General features: G+C 43.1%; 1 protein-coding gene across 1 annotated transcript in view; it reads right to left on the bottom strand.

The window, feature by feature from the left end:
* The window catches only part of LOC126157511 (ionotropic receptor 75a-like), a 52,736-nt gene extending 39,638 nt beyond the window's left edge, over positions 1-13,098 (bottom strand). Inside the window, exons 1-2 of the mRNA XM_049916415.1 lie at positions 12,787-13,098; positions 4,916-5,040 (exon numbers count right to left, since the gene is read on the bottom strand). Coding sequence (XP_049772372.1) covers positions 4,916-5,040; positions 12,787-13,098 — 437 coding nt within the window. The remainder of the gene's footprint in view (positions 1-4,915; positions 5,041-12,786) is intronic.
* Positions 13,099-21,745: the final 8,647 nt, after the last annotated feature.

Raw genomic sequence — 21,745 nt, 5'->3', positions numbered from 1 at the left:
AGGTGGTATGCTGGCAACTACGCAGTTGAGTAACTGATGGCGTGGGCTACAGCTTCATTACCAGAACGTTCGGGTAACGCGTTGATTCTGTACTGTTTCCAGAAAAAAAAATTGCTCTGAACTGACCTTGGGCATTCATTTGTTTTACGAAGACTCAGAATAATGTATGAACTATTATGGAAATGAAGTACCATGCTTCTTGACACAGCGTACGGGAACGATGCGGGAGACCTGCACCGCCGTACTAGGCAAGGTCCTAATGGAGGTGGTTTGCCGTTGCCTTCCTCCGATCGTAATGTGGATGAATGATGATGATGAAAACGACACAACAACACTCAGTCATCTCGGGGCGGGTGAAAATCCCTGACCTCGCCGGCAATCGAACCGCGAGACCAAGAGCGGCGGACATGAACTGTTAATTTATGAAAAAGTACAGCATATTTTCGTAAATTAATTAAGTGCAACAAATAATTTATAATCTCAATAGGCAACTAAGGAAGCTGAAAAAACATGATAGATTCAACTTTGTCCTACAAGATAACTAAATATATTGGCGTAATTAATAAAAACTCTCTAAAATATATTTGCTGCGTTTCACTGAGCAGTTTATTCAGATAGGGTACGTAACAGCAGCAATGCACAATTGCATCTAAACTGATTTAGGCATGTCAATTAAAATAATGCTGTGTGTTTGTGTGTGTGTGTGTTTTTGAGATATATATATATATATATATATATATATATATATAGAGAGAGAGAGAGAGAGATAGACAGACAGAAGGAGGGTTTCTGCAGTACTGTTTCAGATCACGGCGTTGTGATCGGCTTTGCTCTTTATGTGTAGTGTATCAAACATCACAGCCCAAGGAAAAAGTTTTTCTGTGCAAAAATTGAAGACGAAAGCAACTTTAGTATGATGTGTCATTGCCAAGTAACATAGGTCGATGGAACTTGGAACATATATAGAAAGTACTGGTATAGTATAGTCGGAAGGTGAATCGAAGGAATACGCAACGAGACGAACAGAAATTACACTTTTAGTCGGAGACAATAATTACACTGAAGCGACTGTGATTTATGATGGATCCCTGGACATTACAAAAGGAGGTACATGGTTCTTAATAGGGTGTGTGATCACCACGTACGGAAATGTTTGCTCTGCAGCGTGTTGCTGTGCTGGGCGGGAGGCTGGTAAGGACTTCTTGTGGTTGACAAGGACTGGATTTTCGCTGGTGCATGTGGACTTGCTGCAGTGTGTCTTCCCAAGAGGAAGGCTAGTTCACTCGCCATTCGCTGAATATCCCCTCGTACCTAGACCTCTTCCACCTGCTCACACCTATTGCAATCCATCAAAAAGAAAATGGTTCAAATGGCTCTGAGCACTATGGGACTTAACATCTGTGGTCATCAGTCCCCTAGAACTTAGAACTACTTAAACCTAACTAACCTAAGGACATCACACACATCCATGCCCGAGGTAGGATTCGAACCTGCGACCGTAGCAGTCGCGCGGTTCCGGACTGCCATCAAAAAGAAGTCACTGCTAAGAGCACCCCTGTAAACAGGCACATGGGGAAGGAGTACAGTGCCACAGTAACGTTGACCAGTGAGTGTACCGGTCTCAAATATTTGAAGGTCCGTACGCCATGCGACATTATGCCTTTCCACACCAAAACACCTGAACAACCAAAAATCATATTCAGCAGTTCTGGAGATATTCTCAAGTGACGAGAGGTGAGAAAATGTAATGCACCCAGGAACACTGACGGATATGATCGTTTTGATGGTATAAATGTTATGGTTTGGGGATTGTAATATCCACGCCTATATTTTATTCAAAATGATATTCACGGCAGCATTGTTGGTAGAATGTGACTGAACTTTGATCCTATTCTCGTAATACTAATAAAAAGGACTTCATCGTTAATAAAATAATAAATAGTTATTGTCAACGACATAATTTAATGTTTCGTAAAAAACTGTATCTCAGACAATACCCTTGTAAAAGATAATGAAAATCTCAATATTTTGTTATCTATGATTTTGCAGAAAAATCCTTCTTCTTGTTCGAACTGTTGTAGGATGTGATTGATGTCTCGTAACACAGAGGTCTGTAAAAAACTTTACCACGTTGCTAACCGATATTTGAAAATAGAGTTTATGTGTTATTGAAATGAATCTTCTTTGGTTGAAGTTTTATTTTATTGTTATTCTCGGCCTATAAAAACATTAAGTTTTCTGCTCAGCTACCAAAGAGTGCAGCCGTTAGTGCTATTGATCTACAGCTCAGTGTATTGGTAAATGGTGAATATTAACGTGTCTTGTAACACTGAGAAACATTTTCAAACGTTAATGCGTATAGTGAAAGCGAGAAAAGATTTAAAATATATTATTTATTACGAGTAAAACACAACCTGAAGCAGAATCGATAAGTGATTGTCTTATGCTAATCGCCATCTTAGTGAAATATGGCAGCCGCAGTTTTCAATTGATTTTCTATACAGAGTTAAATGTTGTTGGCTATAAGTTCGATAATAATTGAATATTAGTGGCCGAGGGCCACTCTGAGGTAATAAATTTCAGTCAGACTGTGAATACATTGAACTTCTATGAATGCAAACAGCCTATTACGTATGATTTCTTATCTGCTGATGTGTGAAGCCTGGTAATTTCGTAACAACTTTTTTGAAACATTTTGACACTAAAATACATTAGTATTGTGTAGGCGTGGTACTGTGTCACAAAACTGTTCATTTTGCTTCAACAAAAGTGTTGAAACCTTGAATAACAGTAGCGTCAGTGTCGATAGACGAACTACAACTAATCAAGAGTCTTTTAAACAACAGCACTGAAATTATTAAAACTCATTAATTTTGTTTAGTTCAGATTACTTATCATATGTCTGGCTTTTTTGTTGGTTATAAATGATTACTTACTTGTCAGACAACATTGCTGCACGTTCCCAGGTGGAGATTTCTCTAACTAAATAACGTTCATTAGCCGGGAAAAGCAGTGGTTAAATAAAACCTCATGTTACATTAATAGTAAGTAACTAATTTTATTGTAATCTTGCTGATTTGTACAACACAACACATGCGCAATTACACCACACGTCACAGGATGCATAGCGTTTCATGGATGTAGTGACTTAAAAAATCTTTGAATGCGTTACACTCACTGGTCAACGTTATTGTGCACTGTACCTATAACACGACTGTTTAATGTACTACATTACGACGATGTTGTCTCTCTCCACTCCAAGAAGTTAACGATACATATTTCAGTTACTGATAGAGGAAGGAAACAATCATTGTTAGAATAAGAACAGTGACTGATAGCTGATCAAAAACAATGTGGTTTGTTACAGCGATTAAGACAATCAGTTTTAGAAATATTCTGCATGCTACCGTACACCACTTATAAAAAAAATAAAAAAAAATGGCTCTGAGTACTATGGGACTTTAAATCTGAGGTCGTCAGTCCCCTAGAACTTAGAACTACTTAAACCTAACTAACCTAAGGACATCACACACTTCCGTGCCCGAGGCAGGATTCGAACCTGCGATCGTAGCTGTCGCGCGGTTCCAGACTGAAGCGCCTAGAACCACTCGGCCATTCCGGCCGGCACACCACTGATCGCTTCGCATTGAAACTCGACAGCGAACAAACGCGACGTAGACAATTATATGAAAAGCAAAATAGTAATTTCATCCTAAAAGTGCCGGCAAGCACATCTTATTGAGTTTCACTCGATTCGACCGCGGATTTCATACTCCCACCAATCACTCCACTAGGCTGCCACGCTAAGCCCTCGCGCCCACCAACAACAATCACACATTATTAAAGGCATTGTCATCGCGCAGCAATTATTTTGGAATTCGGCCTTAGCTAAACCAGAAAAAGCTGCAATATACACACTGCGCTGAAGCAGATCGATACATTTACGATCGAATGTTGCACATAATGTCAAATATCTTGACGTTTGGCTGCATACGCCTACCACTTTCCAGGAGTGCATTCGGCCCTGACTTCATTTTTATGGATAGCAACGCACGACTGCATCGAACAGCGTAGGTGCAGAGGCTCTTAAACGAGAGGATATTCAGTACATGAACTGGCTTGCTTATTCCGCTGACAACTCCCAACAAGCAGGTTTGGGATGCTTTGGGGAGACGTATTCCAGCACTTCTACATGCACCAGCGACGACCATCCAGCAGCTGACAACCTCGATGCTGGAGGAATGTAACGCCCTACCACAAGAACCCCTAATCAGCCTTGTGGCCAGCATAGGAGCGCGTCGCCGTCTGTGAATATCACGCGCTCTATTAGGAAACGTCTCTCGCATTTCATTATGTCCAGTGGACCATCATAAATCGTGATGACGGCAGTGTGATTATTTTCTTCGAATAAAAGTGTTCGGCTCATCGCGTATTTCTTTCAATTACAGCCGGCCGGAGTGGCCGAGCGGTTCTAGGCGCTTCAGTCTGGAACCGCGCGACCGCTACGTTCGCAGGCCCGAATCCTGCCTCGGGCATGGATGTGCGTGATATTTTTAGGTTAATTAGGTTTAAGTAGTTCTAAGTTCTAGGGGACTGATGTCCTCAGATGTTAAGTCCCAAAGTGCTCAGAGCCATTTGATCCATTTTTTTTTACTATTACCTTCTGTACTATACAGTAGCGTTTTTTGTATGTATGGTCCAAGTTTTCTTGAACTGTGTTACTTGGTGGCGAGATATCATGTGAAAATTGTTGTCGTCCTTAAATTTTGCACCCCAGTGTATCTGCTCCTCCTTAGAAAATCTTTCTTAGTCTTACTCTTAGTCCATATTCTGGGCGCAGAGCACAAAACACACCTAATATGTGGTATGCCCTGCATTACCAGACCGTTGATGCGCGTATGGAAATAATGCTTACGAGAAATTGAGCATGTCTGACAACCGAGAGCAGACCTCCCAGCCGAAACGCGCAACCTTGTCCAGGTGCTTGTCCTCCACCTTCCTTAGTCTCCTCCCCAGGTTGTCCAAGGGCGAGTAGATCACCTGCAACAGCACACAACATGTACACAGAGTGCACTTCGTTCGCTGTTGTACGAGTATTTGGCTACAGTACAAATTTCTGCTAAGGCGAAATTAATAAATGTCACGCAATTGTTTTATTGGATTGAATAGAATTAGCCACAAAATGACAATTTGGAGAGCGATCATACCATGTACGTAATTTTTTCTTTAATTGTCCTGATTTTCAAATTTTTTTTTTGAGCACAGTTACCAGTTTCGACTATACAATAGCCATATTCAGAATCTAGACTTGAACAAAAAGGAAAATTGTTAATGTCTTCTACAATAAGAGCTTAGAAACAAAGGACAGGAATCTATACAACTATATGGTGGCTAATTGTTGTTTAATTTCGTTACCAAAAAGCTCGAAAAGTTCTTGACCAATTTACTTCAAATTTTTACATGATCCTCATGACGAATATAGGATGTATATTTTCTATGGATGCGTAAGATGTAAGTATATGTATACAATGTAAAGAGGAAAAGCTGTTAGTAAAAATCTCGAAATGTTCTTCACCGACTTTCTGCAAAATTTTACAAGATACTTCAATTTCTCAGCCTCACTCTGGCAAATATCTCGATCCTAGTGGTTTTGACAGGTTCAAAACAATTGGGCCTGTATAGACAGTAATCTGAGTTGAGGGATGCGGCAGTTTGGCATTGTAGGAGTCTTGCCTTCGTCATAAAGCCCTAGAACTCATTGGGTTAAGCACTACCGGAAGAAAATTGGAGTGGAGGGATGCTGTAGTTTGGCACTGTAGGAGTCTTGTCTTCGTCATAAAGTCCTATAGCTCATTGGGTTTACGCACTTCCGGAAAAGAGGTTATGCACCCTTTTAGAGGTTTCTAATTCAATCAAGATTTATTATTGCAACAGTGCATATGGATGGCTCTGAGCACTATGCGACTTAACTTCTGAGGTCATCAATCCCCTAGAACTTAGAACTAATGAAACCTAACTCCGGTTCCAGACTGTAGCGCCTAGAACCGCACGGCCACTCTGGCCAGCAGTGCATATGGAGTACATGAAATGATTACATTTACAGATGAATAGCACAAGCGGTTCTGAGGTACCAGGTATCGATCCATGCTCAAACACCCATATTAGTACATAATGTAGCCTCCACCGGCGACAATGAAGGCGCTGACGCCGAAGTGGCGTCAAATCGAAAGACTTGCACCAGGCGAGCGGTCTACACAAGGGGAGGCCCTCGTCACACGACATTAAAATTAAATTAATATATATTACAATACAGAGTTAAAGATTAATATCTCTGTTATTTACCCCATTCTCTTAATGGCAAAAAATGCATGTACTATATTTATAGATTTAATTTATAAATTTATTTATTTCTATTCAATAATTCATCTATGGTACAGAAGGAGTTGTCAAGGAGATATGATTTCAATTTATTTTTGAAGCTATTGCTGCTGTCTGTCAGACATTTTATTTCATCTGGTAATTTCTCGAAAATTTTTATAGCAGCAGATCTTACCCCTATCTGTGCCAAAGATAGGTTGAGTATAGTGTAAGTCTTTCTTTTATCTGATATTATAATTATGAATGTCACTGTTGTTTTTAAACTGGTCAATGTTGTAGAGAACAAATTTCATTAGTGAGTAAATTTACTGTGAGGCTGTTGTAAGAATTCCCGATCTTTTAAAAAGATGCCTACAAGATGTGCGACTATGAACCCCACACATTATTCTAACCACTTTCTTTGGAGCAGTGAATACTTTTTGTCTAAATGTTGAGTTACCCCAAAATATTATTCTGTGTGACATCAGAGAGTGAAAGTATGCAAAGTATCTTAGCTTACTAATTTCTATATCCTTAAAATTGGCAATTACTCTGATTGCAAAATTTGCTGAACCTAGTCACTTTAGAAGATCCAAAATATGAATTTTCCAATTAAGATTCTCATCTATATGTACGCCCAAAAACTTAGTATGCTCTACCCTGTCTACTGACTTCTGTTGATGTCTTATATTTATTGAAGGAACTATACTTTTTACAACAGAAAATTGGATATACTGTGTTTTTTCAAAGTTCAGAGCAAGCCCATTTGCAGAAAACCAATTAATGACTTTTCCAAAGACCTTATTTGCATCATTTTCAATTGGGGATTCTTTTACTGGATTAATAATGATGCTCGTATGATCAGCAAACAGTCTCAATTCAGCTTCCTGTTTCAGATAGGAAGGGAGGTGGTTCACATATGTCTAGACCAGAAGGGGACCCATAATTGAACCCTGTGGAATACCTAATGTAATTTCACCCCAGTTAGATGAAGTGGCAAACTTATTTAAATCACTTGACCCATATAAGGAAACTTTTTGCTTCCTGTTCTGTGGGTATGACTTACACCACTCATATGCTATTCAATTTATACCATAGAATTGTAATTTTTGTAACATAATGTCATGGTTCACACAATCAAATGCTTTGGGCAAAGTCACAGAAAATTCCTGTTGGTGACATTTTACTATTTAAAGACTCTGTTATGAGGACAGTGAAATTGTATATTGCTGTCTTAGTGGAACAGCATTTGATACCCACTACTGGACGCAGGTCTATTATAGTCTGCATTAAGGTCTTCAGCTGTAAGCATGCATATCTCTACTGTGTGTTTTCTTTCATCAGAACGTCGCCACAGTCTTTTACTATGTATTTGAATCAAACAAAGAACGACCTAAATTCATCTGCCATTCACTCATCTGGCTACATGTCACGCTCACCTCCCCTTCATTTTCATTGCAGTGCGTACAGTACGTATTATGTCCCCCACTTAGTCTTTCCTTTAACCCATTTATTACTTTCCCTGTCTCTCCTAGTAATTCCCCAGATGCTTCTCGCTATCGATCGCCTAGCAACGAGGAGTTTTTGAATAATTATTGCAGTAAAAGTTCATCTGTCATTCCTATAAGGAAAAATTCATAATACACACTAAGTTAAACTTTACTTTCCAGACAAATCATAAGCTTTGTTTTGAAAGCCCAGTCTAGTTTACGGAAGCACTCTAAGCCATTTTACTCTTTTGTTTATTTTCACGTCCGTCCAGTCATTGTATTGAACTGTGTCTGCGAAATTTTTACGCTGTTTCTATGATTTCTTTAGTAATTTATACTACACGGGGAGTCTATAAAGTCCCGCTATCGTTTCAAAAAATCGCACTTGGAAGTTAATAGAGACAGAGGATCGTGATTTGTTGTAAAAATGCTTAGTAGCTATAAAAGTTTTTTTTCTTTTGTGCTTTGCTGCTGCAGCGCTTATCCGTACTTGAGCAGAAGTCTATTATTTACATTTACATCTACATACATACTCCGCAAGCCCCCATACGGTGCGTAGCGGAGGGTACATTTTACGGCAATAAGTTGTTTCCTTTCCTGTTCCACTCGCATATAGACCGAGGGAAAAACGACTATCTACACTCATGCTAATAAATTATGGATAATTGCAGAATATGGTGCCACACAACGTGGCACTACACAACACTGGCGCTAATAGCATAGGCACATAGGGAACACACACGACACAGATCCACGGTATTGGTGATAAATTGAGAAAACCGTCCCGAAGTTCATGTGCTACAAAATGCCACTGTTTCCTGCGCATGTACCCCGACATCAATTAGGGATATGATCACCATGCACTCATACACAGGCCGCACAACGGGTTGGCATACTATGGATCAGGTTGTCGAGCAACTGCTCGGGTATAACTCCCATTCTTTCACCATTCCTAAAGTGTAGTAGGGGTTTGAAGACATGCAGCGATACGTCGACCGATAGCATCCCAGACGTGCTCGTTGGGGTTTAGGTCTGGAGAACAGGCATGTCACTCCATTCGCCTGATATTTTCTGTTTCAAGGTACTCCTCCACGATGGCAGCTCGGTGGGGCCGTGCGTTATCATCCATCAAGAGGAACCCACTGAACCCTTGAAGAGGCGGACATACTGGTGAAAAATGACGTCCCGATACGCCTTACCTCTTATAGTTCCTCTATCAAAGACATGCAGGGATGTACGTGCACCAACCATAATCCCACCCCACGTTCGGTTGCGGTACTACCGTGCAGATTCCAGCCTTCGTTGCTGATGAACGGCAGTCAGCATGGGTGCACGAACCACAAGTGCCTGCTGTGGAGGACCACACGTAGCAATGTTCGCTGAACGGTCGTTGAGGACACACTCTTGGTAGCTCCGTCGTTCACCCGGGCGGTCAGTTGCTCAACTGTTACGCGTCCATTCGCCCGTACACATCTCCACAACCGTCTTTCACCCGTATCATCTACGACCCATGGTGCATCACGGTTGCTTTGGTGCTGGTTTTGAACAGCGCCATTCTTCCACGCAATGTATACTTTAACTACGGCGGCACGTGAACGCTTTACAAACTTAAACATTCCAGGAATGGTTCCACGAAGTCAATGAACACGCCCTTGTGGACGTCAGATAGGTGACTGTGTTCCCGCATTACAACGACTGCACTGTTTTCCGCATACCCCGACACGCTTTGTATACCCTCCACTCTTAGTGTTCCCACCTACCATCTTCGAGAAGCTGATTCCGAGCATAGGGGGTGGTCACATTTATATGATTGGACCGTGTATATCATATTCTCCACAGTCTCACAACAAACGAACGCAACATGGCATCCGTACGTAACCTATTGCATTTGTCTAGATTACTGATTGTTTTCTGAGTTATTTAACCAAAATTAGAAATGGTGAATTATTCATAAATTTTGGTGCCAGTACTAGACTGAGCATGAGAAGACGCATCACTTGATCGGACCAAGTTTATTATTCCATACATTTGTTATGAGCGCATATGCATTAGATCTGTGATTGATTATTTATGTCAAAACTTTTGGATGGCTATTATTGTGTTCGATCTGAATAGAACCCGAGTAGAAATATCTTTTATTTAACTCATACGTCTAATTTGTTTCTTAGTTATTTTTCAAATGATGGTCCAATTTTGTACTGTAAATAAATTTGTACAATTTGGTGGTGGAATACAAGCTCTGATTGGCACGTCCAGGGAGGGATTCCGGCACCGTGGAGTGTGCAGTGACCCTTAGGGAATAAGGAAGGATCTGGGAAAGAGTTGCATTTGGGGACACCTTGAGACGAGTAGGCAGAGGATTCGATAGCCAGGTTTGGTGCAGGATAGTCTTCAAGTTATGCATCAAAACGTGATAGTGCAGTAAAGTGTTGGTTACTGGGCGGCAAGCAGCCGCTCGAATATACCAAAATTCGTTCGTTATTAGTTAATTCTGGGCCACGTGAGACTATGACTCCGTGAGTTAGCGGGAACTAACAGTTTGCGAACATCGTAGGAAATGAATTGTAGAACTTTTAACGTTATTTGCTTGCTAATCTGGGATTATTTTTGCCTATTTCAAATTATGCGACTCTACTCTTTTCGCGAACAACCGATGATTCAGTGATATATGGGGACTCTAATTACGCATTCACGCAAGCTTAACTGCAATTGATAATATTTATTAATTGTGTCCTTGTTAAATTATTTTATTGTAGGACCACAATTTCTACATTTTTTGCAGATGATTAAATGAATAAATCATCATGGTGTAAATTAAATATTGTCGTATAGTCTACGTCAATTGGTCAGTACAAAAGAACTATTTTTTGTTAGTTTATTTCATTGCACTATGTTGGTACATGAAATTCGTTTAACTTGTCACTACTTCAATTACTTCACCGTGGGACTACAAACTAATACTATGTCTTCGGCTATCTCAGACGTGTGCGTCTCGACTATGTCAAGCCACAATTTTCAACAGAGCCATAAATTGCCCAACTCTGTCTACTGCTAAATCTCGTCTCAGACAATATTTTCTAGGCAGCAATAAGTACCGTTAAGTCGGACCACATTGCTTTACACCTAACAATTTCCTAGTTATGATTTTTTTTAAAGATAGTGGGACTTTATGAAGACCTTACACACTGAAGCGTCAAAGAAACTGGTATAGGCATGCGTATTCAACATACACATATACGTAAACAGGAAGAATACGGCGCTGCGGTCAGCAACGCCTATATAAGACAAGTGTCTGGCGCAGTGTCGGTTACTGCTGCTACAGTGTCAGGTTATCAAGATTTAGGTGAGTCTGAACGTGGTATTATAGTCGGCGCACGAGAGATGGGACACAGCGTCTCCGAGGTAGCGATGAAGTGTGCCGTGAATATCAGGAATGCGGTGAAACATCAGTCTCCGAAATCGCTGCGGCCGGAAAAAGATCTTCCAAGAGCTGGAACAACGGCGACTGAAGAGAATCGTTCAACGTGACAGAAGTGCAACCCTTCCGCAAATTGCTGCAGATTTCAATGCTGCAAGTGTCAGCGTGCGAACCATTCTACGAAACATCATCGATATGGGTTTTCGAAGACAATGACCCACTCGTGTACCCTTGGTGACTCCATGACGCAAAGCTTTACCTCTCGTCTGGGCCCGTCATTGGACTGTTGATGACTGAAAACATAATGCCTAGTCGGGCGAGTCTTGTCTCAAATTGTATCAAGGTTTACGGGTATGGAGACAACCTCATGAACCCATGGACCCTGCATGGCAGCAGGGGACTATTCAAGCTGGTGGAGGCTCTGTAATGGTGTGGGGCGTGTACACTTGGAATGATATGGAACCTCTGATACGTCTAGATACGACTCTGACAGGTGACACGTACGTAAGCATGCTGTCTGACCACCTGCATCCATTCATGTGCGTTGTGCATTCCGACGGACTTGGGCAATTCCAGCAGAACAATGCGACACCATACACGTCCAGATTTGCTGCAGTGAGGCTGCAGGAACACTCTTTTGAGTTTAAAGACTTCCACTGGACACCAAACTCCCCAGACATGAACATTATTGAGCATATCCGGGATGCTTTGCAACGCGCTGTTCAGAAGAGATCACCACCGCCTCATACTCTTACTGATTTATGGACAGGCCTGCAGGATTCACGGCGTCAGTTCCCTCCAACACTACTTTAGTCGAGTCCAAGCTACGTCCTGTTGGGGCATTTCTGCGTACTAGCGTGGGTCCTACACGATATTAGGCAGGTGTTCCAGTTTCTTTGGCCGTTCAAAAAATGGTTCAAGTGGCTCTGAGCACTATGCGACTTAACTTCTGACGTCATCAGTCGCCTAGTACTTAGAACTAATTAAACCTAACTATCCTAAGGACAGCACAGACATCCATGCCTGAGGCAGGATTCGAACCTGCGACCGTAGCGGTCGCTCGGTTCCAGACTGTAGCGCCTAGATCCGCTCGGCCACCCCTGCTGGCTTTTGGCCGTTCAGTGTATTATTCACCTTCATTGTGGTAAACATGTAGAGTGGCCTTTGTGATTTGTGAAAATACGTCCTTAAAGTTGTGGAGGCGAAGAGCACTCGTTTGTAAGATTGACAGCGAATGGATTTGCTCGACAGACAAACATAAGGACCACTTGTGAAGATGGTTTCATCATATTTGTTCTGAAATATAAAGATGTTTTAAAATGTGCGAGTACTGGTGATGATACGCGGTAGTTGTTACTTAAACGGAAAAACTGAATTTGTCTATAACACCATGCTTATCTGATCCATTACGTCATTAAATAGGCTGATACAAACCACTGTCTGAATCTAATGCACGAAAATTACGTGTTGTTACAAGACTTCTTGACATTTACATGACAGATGCACGGTACTGTGGCTCACCCTGGCTGCGAGACGCAGTATTCGTCCGTTGAGCTGGCGCGGCGGCCACTGCACGTGGGTGCCGTGGTACGCCAGCCCTGTGCCCTGCGACCAGCGCCCCACGGGGATCCTGAGCAGCGAGTCTTCGGGTTGGTCGAGGACCAGCTTCTCCAGGGCGACTTCGCCCTCGCGAGGAAAGGCCCACGTGACGTCACTGTCCAGCCGCAGCGGCAGGTCCGCCGGCGGCGGCCCTCCGCCCCACACCAGCCAGTGCGTCGACGTGTTCAGCAGGCCCAGCTCTGCGCACTGACGACAGCGGCCACGAGGCACCATGCTAGACGACTGGCGAAATACATTTGCTCGACGCGCTGTAGTCAACTGGTACATGGCAAAGGGCGTGCACTGCGTACCACGTTTAATAACTGTTTCCAGATATCCGAAAAAGTTTGATAACGGCAGTATGTAAACACAGATAGGGGCATTCCACGTTTTATAAATGTACGTGTATATTACTATCTGTAGAAAATTGTGAGAAGGCAATTACATAGAAGAGAGAATCTGAAAGTTTGTACTCCCGAACTTGATATATGGTCCAGTCACACTGATGGAACCATCTGTAAAAAGCGTCAGTAACTACCCTTTGCAGCGCAGAGTTGCAGGGCGATAGTTAGGTTCCGGAAAGGTACCGGCAGGGATGTCTTGCCAAGCCGACTCCAGTGCCGTGGCCAGCTGCAATAGGTTCCTCGGTTAAGGATCTACGGCGCGAACAGTCCGATGGAGGTGGTCCCACAGGTTGTCTATTATATTGTAAAAATGGTTCAAAGGGCTCTGAGCACTATGTGACTTAACGTCTGAGGTCATCAGTCCCCTAGAACTTAGAACTACTTAAACCTAACTAACCTAATGACATCACACACATCCATGCCAGAGGCAAGATTCGAACCTGCGACCGTAGCGGTAGCGCTGTACCGGACTGAAGCGCCTAGAACCGCTCGGCCACACAGGCCGGCCATTATATTGTAACCCGGGAAGTTTCGTGCCCAGGGGAGTACATTAAACTCATGCTGCTGCCTTCGAACCACGCACGTATACTAATACATAGGATTAGTAATAAACAGGATAAGCAATATTATTTCTCTACTAATAACCATTCTGTGTGCGAATGGCGCTCAACGACTCGAAGAAACCATTCCGAGGTATTCACCGTCAGTCACATTTGGTGATGGTACTAAGAAATCTCTCCTCTATCCTATCATTTTTTATACTCTTCTTAAAAAGCAACAAAATGTTATTTATATTTCAACCTCAAATTACTGTTATTTTGAAAACTATCATTCTTTGTCAATGTTGTAAAACAAAAGAAAAGAAAATTGTAAAAAGATGAAAACGAAAATTGTAAGATGTACGACCTATTTTAAACATCAGGTAACAGGTCTTTAATTTGGCAATAAATCAATAAATAAATACTGTGAGCTGAGTGACACGTTGCACTGACCTGCTGAGGCCATCATGCCGAAGAAACTACACGAGGGGCTGGACACTGTCTCCAAGGATAGATGCACACTTTTGTTAATCCATTGTGCTTTCCAGAATGACGAGAGTACCCAGAGAATGCTAAGAAAATATTTCTAAGACCATAACGCTCCCTCCTCCCGCGTGGATCCTTCTGAAAATGTTTTAGAGCAGTAAATGTCAACGGCAGGTATCCGATGGCCCGCGATTCGTCTGAAAAGGCCGTCTGCCGCCACTCAGTGGACGTTCGGTTGCGGTACTACCGTGCAGATTCCAGCCTTCGTTGCTGATGAACAGCGGTCAGCATGGGTGCACGAACCACAAGTGACTGCTGTGGAGGACCACACGTAGCAATGTTCGCTGAACGGTCGTTGAGGACACACTCTTGGTAGCTCCGTCGTTCACCTGGGCGGTCAGTTGCTCAACTGTTACACGTCCATTCGCCCGTACACATCTCCACAGCCGTCTTTCACCCGTATCATCTATGACCCATGGTGCATCACGGTTGCTTTGGTGCTGGTTTTGAACAGCGCCATTCTTCCACGCATGGTATACTTTAACTACGGCGGCACGTGAACGCTTTACAAACTTAAACATTCCAGGAATGGTTCCACGAAGTCAATGAACACGCCCTTGTGGACGTCAGATAGGTGACTGTGTTCCCGCATTACAACGACTGCACTGTTTTCCGCATACTCCGACACGCTTTGTATACCCTCCATTGTTAGTGTTCCCACCTACCATCTTCGAGAGGTTATAGCAAGTTGATACCGAGCATAGGGGGTGGTCACAGTTATATGACTGGACCGTGTATTACAATATATTCTAAAAACTAATATTCTGATCTACCTGATTGTGTGTAATGTGTATTAAACCAGGGACCTAGAAACGATGGAGAGGCTTCGTCCCGCCGTATCCCTCAGTGGTTCACAACACCACTACAGGCTGCAGCAGTCCACCCACCCCACCGCCGCCCCACACCGAACCTAGGGTTATTGTGTGGTTCGGCCCCCAGAGGATACCTCCCGGGAACGTCTCGTACCAGACGAGTGTAACCACAAATGTTTGCTTGGTAGAATAATTATGGTGTACACGTACGTGGAGACAGTGTTTGCGCAGCAAACACCGACATAGTGTAACTGAGGCGGAATAAATCTACATGATTATCAGCAATTCACAATTAAGTGACTGGGAGAGGGTTCATCGAACCACCTTCAAACTACTTCTCTACTGTTCCACTCTCGAATAGCGCGCGGGAAAACGAACAATTAAATCTTTCCGTGATATACCTGATTTCTGTTATTTTATTATCATGATCATTTCTCCATGTGTATGTGGGTGCCGACAAAATATTTTTGCACAATACGACAATGCACGCCTCCACACAAGCCTCAGAACTCAGGAACACATCGTCCAATTTTACTGTAAATGACTGCTTCATACGCCCTGTAGCTCAGACTCAGACTCTGACTGCGAAATGCCAACCGAACTGAACCTTTCATTTGGAATGACAGAACGATATGCTTCAGTTGGGGTGCTAAGACGCAGGGCCAGGGATTTACTAACTATGAAATGAAAAACTTGGCCGGCCGCTGTAGCCAAGCGGTTCTAGGCGCTTCAGTGCGGATCCGCGCGAATGCTACGGTCGTAGGTTCGAATCCTGCCTTCAGCATGGATATGTGTGATGTCCTTAGGTTAGTTAGGTTTAATTAGTTCTAAGTTCTAGGCGACTGATGACCTCACAAGTTAAGTCGCATAGTGCTCAGAGCCATTTGAACCATATGCCTGTCTGCATGGTCATGTATGAAACTACCTAAATTTTCTGAAGTACCGAAAATGCCTAAATTTGTTACATCCTAATCAGCTGAAGCTACTATATATTCTCACCGTAATTGTGGTGTGTTCACAAATGGGTCTTATTTGCAAATTCAGGCTGCCTCACCAGCAGCAAGAAGTGCAAGTATCGCCTTCGAATCTTTGTACAGAAATGATTTCTTCGTCTCTCTGCCTCTAGGTGAAGTCAGACTGCATCTGCTGTGCCTCAGAGAAACTGATTAACTACAGATGAGGAGCAGCAAACAGCTTTAGTAGTAAATGACACGTTGGTAGCAGATGTATGCAGTGCTCCAAAAACATTTAAGAAGAATTTTATGACTGTTACTGAAGGGAAGGCGTTGTTATGCACAACCAAATACTGCAGTGCAATAGCTGACACCACCCGCTAAAAATAACTTCAGTAATACGTATAGGTTCTCACTACACCAGAAAAAGTAGTACCCCTCATAAAATATTTAAAACCAAACCTTTCCGGGACCATTTTTATCCAAGGCAACAACTGCGGACCATGTGGACCTAATTCATCCACTGCTCCTTCTGCTGCAGAGGATTTAGTACACCAGTGACCTTCTTGTGGAGAGGCTCGCAGCGGTAACCCAGCCAATAGCGGTGTTTGACCCACAGCTAGCGCAAGTTGACTCCTGGGTCTGCAACTGCCGCCACCGTTTCAGGAATTCGAACAGAAGGTGGAACTTTGGTCGTGCTACATTGCACGGATGGAGCAGCATTTTCTCGTTCACGATGTCGCTAGTGAGGTGCAGCAGTGCGCTTTCCGTGTCGTTTTCAGTGTGCTGACTTCAATGGTAAACAAATCTATGCCTCGTCACTCGTTCAGGACATGCTCCTAGTTCGCTCCCCATACGAAGCGTTACATCACAACCTCCTTAAAACACGAAGTCTCACCTCTTGAAGGATGCCTATAATTTGCACCTTTGAGCAATCTTTTCACTCTTCAGTGACTTCCTAAAAAATCAAATGGCTCCGAGCACTATGGAACCTAACAGCAGTGGTCATCAGCCCCGTAGAACTTAGAACTACTTAAACCTAACTAACCTGAGGACATCACACACGTCCATGCCCGAGGTAGGATTCGAACCTGCGACCGTAGCAGTCGCGCTGTTCTGGACTGAGCGCCTAGAACCGCTAGACCACCGCGGCCGGCAGTGACTTTCTAAGATCCGCTGTTTGCCTCGCCTCCCTTGCCATCCACACCCACCTGGATGTGTGACAAAGAGCCGCCAGGCCTGCAGTGGCTCTGAAAGCTCCCTTCCAATCGTCAGTGCTTCGTCAGTCACCAGCGACAGCAATGCTGTTGTCAGTGGACAAAGTGTGGCGCTTGCAGCATATCTGGCCACAGGGCTGAAATCTGTTGATTTTACACGGTGATGCCTGTTAACTGGACTTGGGGCTGGCAGTGGGGGACACCGATCCTGTTGACCATTGAGGTTTCTTTTGTATGGTCCATTCTTCCACCCTCTAAGAAGTTGATGTCTCTTTCTTGTCCTAACTGGTGGAGTCCCAGTGGACCTGCAGAAAGACATCGTCTCCTCTACCATCACAGTTGACTAAATTATATGTTAGAAAGTGAGGGCACCAACATGTTGATGTTAGAAAGTGAGGGCACCCCTTTCAACATGTTGACACCTGTCTACACGTTTTTGGAATGTTCTCATCTACATCTCTGGCGCATTTTCGGCCCAGCTTCAGTATGGTTCCACAATACTCACAGTTCGGATTCTGGTGGTGGCCGTCCCTGGCGCTTCTAATCTTATTGGTTTGGACCTCTTTAATGCCTTGGGGTTATAGATTCACAGTCCAATCCCACAGTCAGCGCCATGGATAGTGATTCTTACACATCTGAGCTTTTTGGCAAATATTCGTTGGTCTTTTCATAACCTTCCTTTTGGTTCACTAATTTCAAAGCTCACATTACCGTCTTTCCCACAATGCTAATGAAGTTCTGTAAGGCAGGAACTACAGTGACTTCAAGATGCGGCAATTCTCACACCGGTCCCCAGCAGCAGATGTGTAATCATTGCGATTGTGGAAAAGCCGAACAGTACTCTCAGGATTTATGGCGGTTTAGTGCTATAGTTAACACTTATGCAGTGCTAGACTCCTGCACCATTCCCGAAGTGGAAGACATTCTCACTAAAGTGTTTACCAAGATTGACTTCTGGGATACAAAGTTACAGCTGCCATTGGACACTGCATCTCAGGAAGTGCTATGATCAATACTCCTTTGTTTCTAAGACTTTGAATGCCACGCAGTGCAACTACAGTTAGATCGAGAAGGAGGCCCTGGCTATCATCTTTAGTTTGATATGTCTCCACTGCTCAAATCGACCATCCCCCTCCCACAAGGATGGCGTGCCACTTGCAACGCTTACCTCTCTTGCTCTCTGGCTATACATATGAGATTCAGTTCAGCTCCACAAAACTTTGCAGTACTGCCAACCTTCTTTTCAGGTTACCAATAAGATCCAGCCTTCATGGTGACCCAAAGATCTGCTTCCACATGGATACAGTGGCAGAGGCACAGTGGCGTGGCTTGCCCTGCACATGTACTTCATCTGGGGTCATGCAGCCAGTGATCCTGCCTTCTCTGATGTCTTACAATACATCCATTGGGGATAGCCCTCCAATCTTAAGACACTGTTACATCCAGACCTCCAAACGTTTTGGAATGTCAACAGGAAATTTTTACAATACAAAGGGTCATCCTCATCCATAGCAACAATGGCCAGACATGCATGTTTGTCCTGTCTGCCCTCTGTGACTGAATTCTCGAGCTACTCCATGAGGGTCACTGGGGAGCATTCCTCACTAAGCACAGCAGCTCAATAGCTGACATGGTCACTACCTGCTCCACTAGCCAGCAAGCTGCTATGGCCCAGAGCTATTTCCCATCGTTCACTACGTCCATTGCATGGTCCCACATCCATTTCCATTTTGCCAGATCCTTTCTTTGTGCCTCTTGGCTCATGATCACTGATTCTAGCACAGGCTTTCTGTCTGTGACTCAAATGTCATTAGCTTCCTCAATCCATCCCATGAAAGTGCTCACTCACATTTTTGCTGTGGAAGGCCTTCCTGAAACCATTGTCACTGACAATGGACCCCAGTTTACCTCCACAGAATTTTCCTCCTTTTTGTGCCACGAACAGTATCTCTCTTATTCATATGGCACCATTTCATCTGGCATCCAATGCCATTGCTGAGTGGTTTGTCTGCACTTTCAAGTCCCAAATGGCAAAGCTGTACCATCACCATCCACTGCATGACAAGCTCACTCTCTTTGTGGCATCCTATCATGCCACCCCGTAGGACAGTCTTCCCCTGTGGAGCAGTTGCATGGTCGACAATGTAGATCCTTCCTTTCAACCCTTCATTCCCTGGAAAAGCGCGACCGTCCAAACCGGTTTTCCTTCCAGCACCCCTATATTGTGCCTCCTCATCTATGCCATGCTGGAGGTAACCCTACAGGACAGTACCTAGTGTTGCAAACACATTAATCAGATTTAATTGCAGTGGGGTTCAATTCCCTCACCTGAAAGTCTCACTCAGTTTTCTGTTCCAGACTCTCAGGCCAGCGAGGCGTCCACAGCATATGCCGACCAGGTCGATTCTCCAAAGGGCGACATGGGACATTGGGTGTCAAAGCACAATATCCCAAAGGAATCCATTCTCCTCCTCCATTCACCTTCTTGATCAGGTGGACAACAGCAACCTCATCAAAGATGCAGACAGCTGTCCCTATGTCTTTTCCATCACTATATGGGGGGAAGGTGGAGGAATGGCATGTCATGGTAGTTATCAGTCACTGATGCCAGCCTACAATAAACACACCACTGCCATGAGTCCTGCAGCAAGCACAACACCTGTGACTTAACGATGGCACAGTCCAGCAAGCCAAGAAATTTGCAGCCTGACACACAGAGAGCCTCCACATAGACTAGACATGAAGAACAACAGGTGGCATGTACAACCACAATGGGGATCTCTCCTGCTGCAGAACTTTCGCTGCATCCACTGTGTCACGTGTGGCCAATCGATTGCAAGTATATCCCCACCATGCGAGTATTTAGGACCATGCAGGTCCCGATCCAGTCTGTTCCGTTGCAGATGGCCAACTGATTCATCTGCTATGGACTTATTACCGCTTCCGACAGCACGCTGCATTCGCCTCCAGGGGACAGCGCTAAGTTCGGCGATATACTAGCGGGAATTGTTGGTATCATTCGTTATTGATTCGTCTTGGGAGATTGAATGGTGTCTGAAATTATACCAGTCTTCCTGGAACCTTAAGTTTCATTCTGTTCAGACTTATGCCTCCTAGTGGGAACAAGGACTAAAAGATTTCCAAGTGAGAAGACTATCATATTACACAGAATATTTTTGGGTATTCCAGTAAAAGACGGGTTGTGTTATCAAGCATTTAGTTAACTTGCCAGTTAATCTAATATTTTATCCGTGATTACTGACATTTTTGTACCTGTCTGGTTTGAGCTTCAGTATTGGACGAAGACCATTAGCTTTAAGTCGAGGAAAATAATTTTGTTAACAATCCTTACGTTCTGTTGGAAGAAGATTCTGAGTGCAAAAACTTCAGACAAAGTTAATAAAAGTGTTTGAGTTTGTGTAGCCAGTCGTTTATCACAACAACATTAAGGGAAAAGATGAGGAAACGTAATCAAACCTCAAGCTTAACTTTCACTAGCATTCTCGAAAACTTTAGAAACGTAATATGCAAGCTGCATCTTACCCATCTGAGTGTATTTATAAGATGTTAAGATGTTGAAAACGCTAGTCATATAAACTGCAAGAATCTACTTAATTCATTAGAAAATAAATTATAGGTTGCTGGTTCACTCTATGATCCGTCAAAGACGTATGGCAACTTATTACAATTTCCTTGCAAGTAAATTTGAATATTGTAGCGTTTATGGGAATTCTGCAAAATAGTCTAAGTCATATCTATTTAACGTTACACAAACGGTGTATTAATGCATCTGTCATCAGGTAACTTGTGTCCCTTACTTTTTCTTGTGTATGTTAATGACCTTTCTTCAGTAACATAACCAGATGCTAAATTTTTTAGTTGTAAATGATAAGAAAAACGAATTAGTTATATTCTTGTCAAAAATTGTTTATGGCTTTTTCATTTTAGCTAATTATTTTGTCATTAAACTTTGAGAAGACATTGTAAGAGATTTCCATACAACACATGTCTAAAGTACGATAACCGGCGGATGGAACAGGTTGACAGCGTTAAATTATTAGAAAGAAAACTAGACAATAAGCATGTTGCAGACCTTCTGAGATTTCTTATTTGCAATGCAGATGTCAAACATAGATTAGATTAAATTAGTACCCCTGGTACATTTTGGTTACTTTCATTCTCTGTCATTCGTGATCACATTTTGGAGTGACACACAAAGTCAAGCAAAAGTTTTCTGATTTCAAAAGAGAGTATTTCGAATTGCAAAGTGAGTTCAAGAATGTCCCATACCGGCCTGTACTGTGAATACTAACTGCCTGCACCAGACGTTGCTCGACTGCCTGCTGCTGTTGCTCTGCCCAATCTAATATAAGTGGTTCAAATGGCTCTGAGCACTATGGGACTTAACTT

The sequence above is a fragment of the Schistocerca cancellata genome, chromosome 1 (assembly GCF_023864275.1).
Source record: "Schistocerca cancellata isolate TAMUIC-IGC-003103 chromosome 1, iqSchCanc2.1, whole genome shotgun sequence".
Lineage (NCBI taxonomy): Eukaryota > Metazoa > Arthropoda > Insecta > Orthoptera > Acrididae > Schistocerca > Schistocerca cancellata.
The sequence above is the reverse complement of the archived record's forward strand: the minus strand, read 5'-3'. Positions and strand labels throughout refer to the sequence as shown.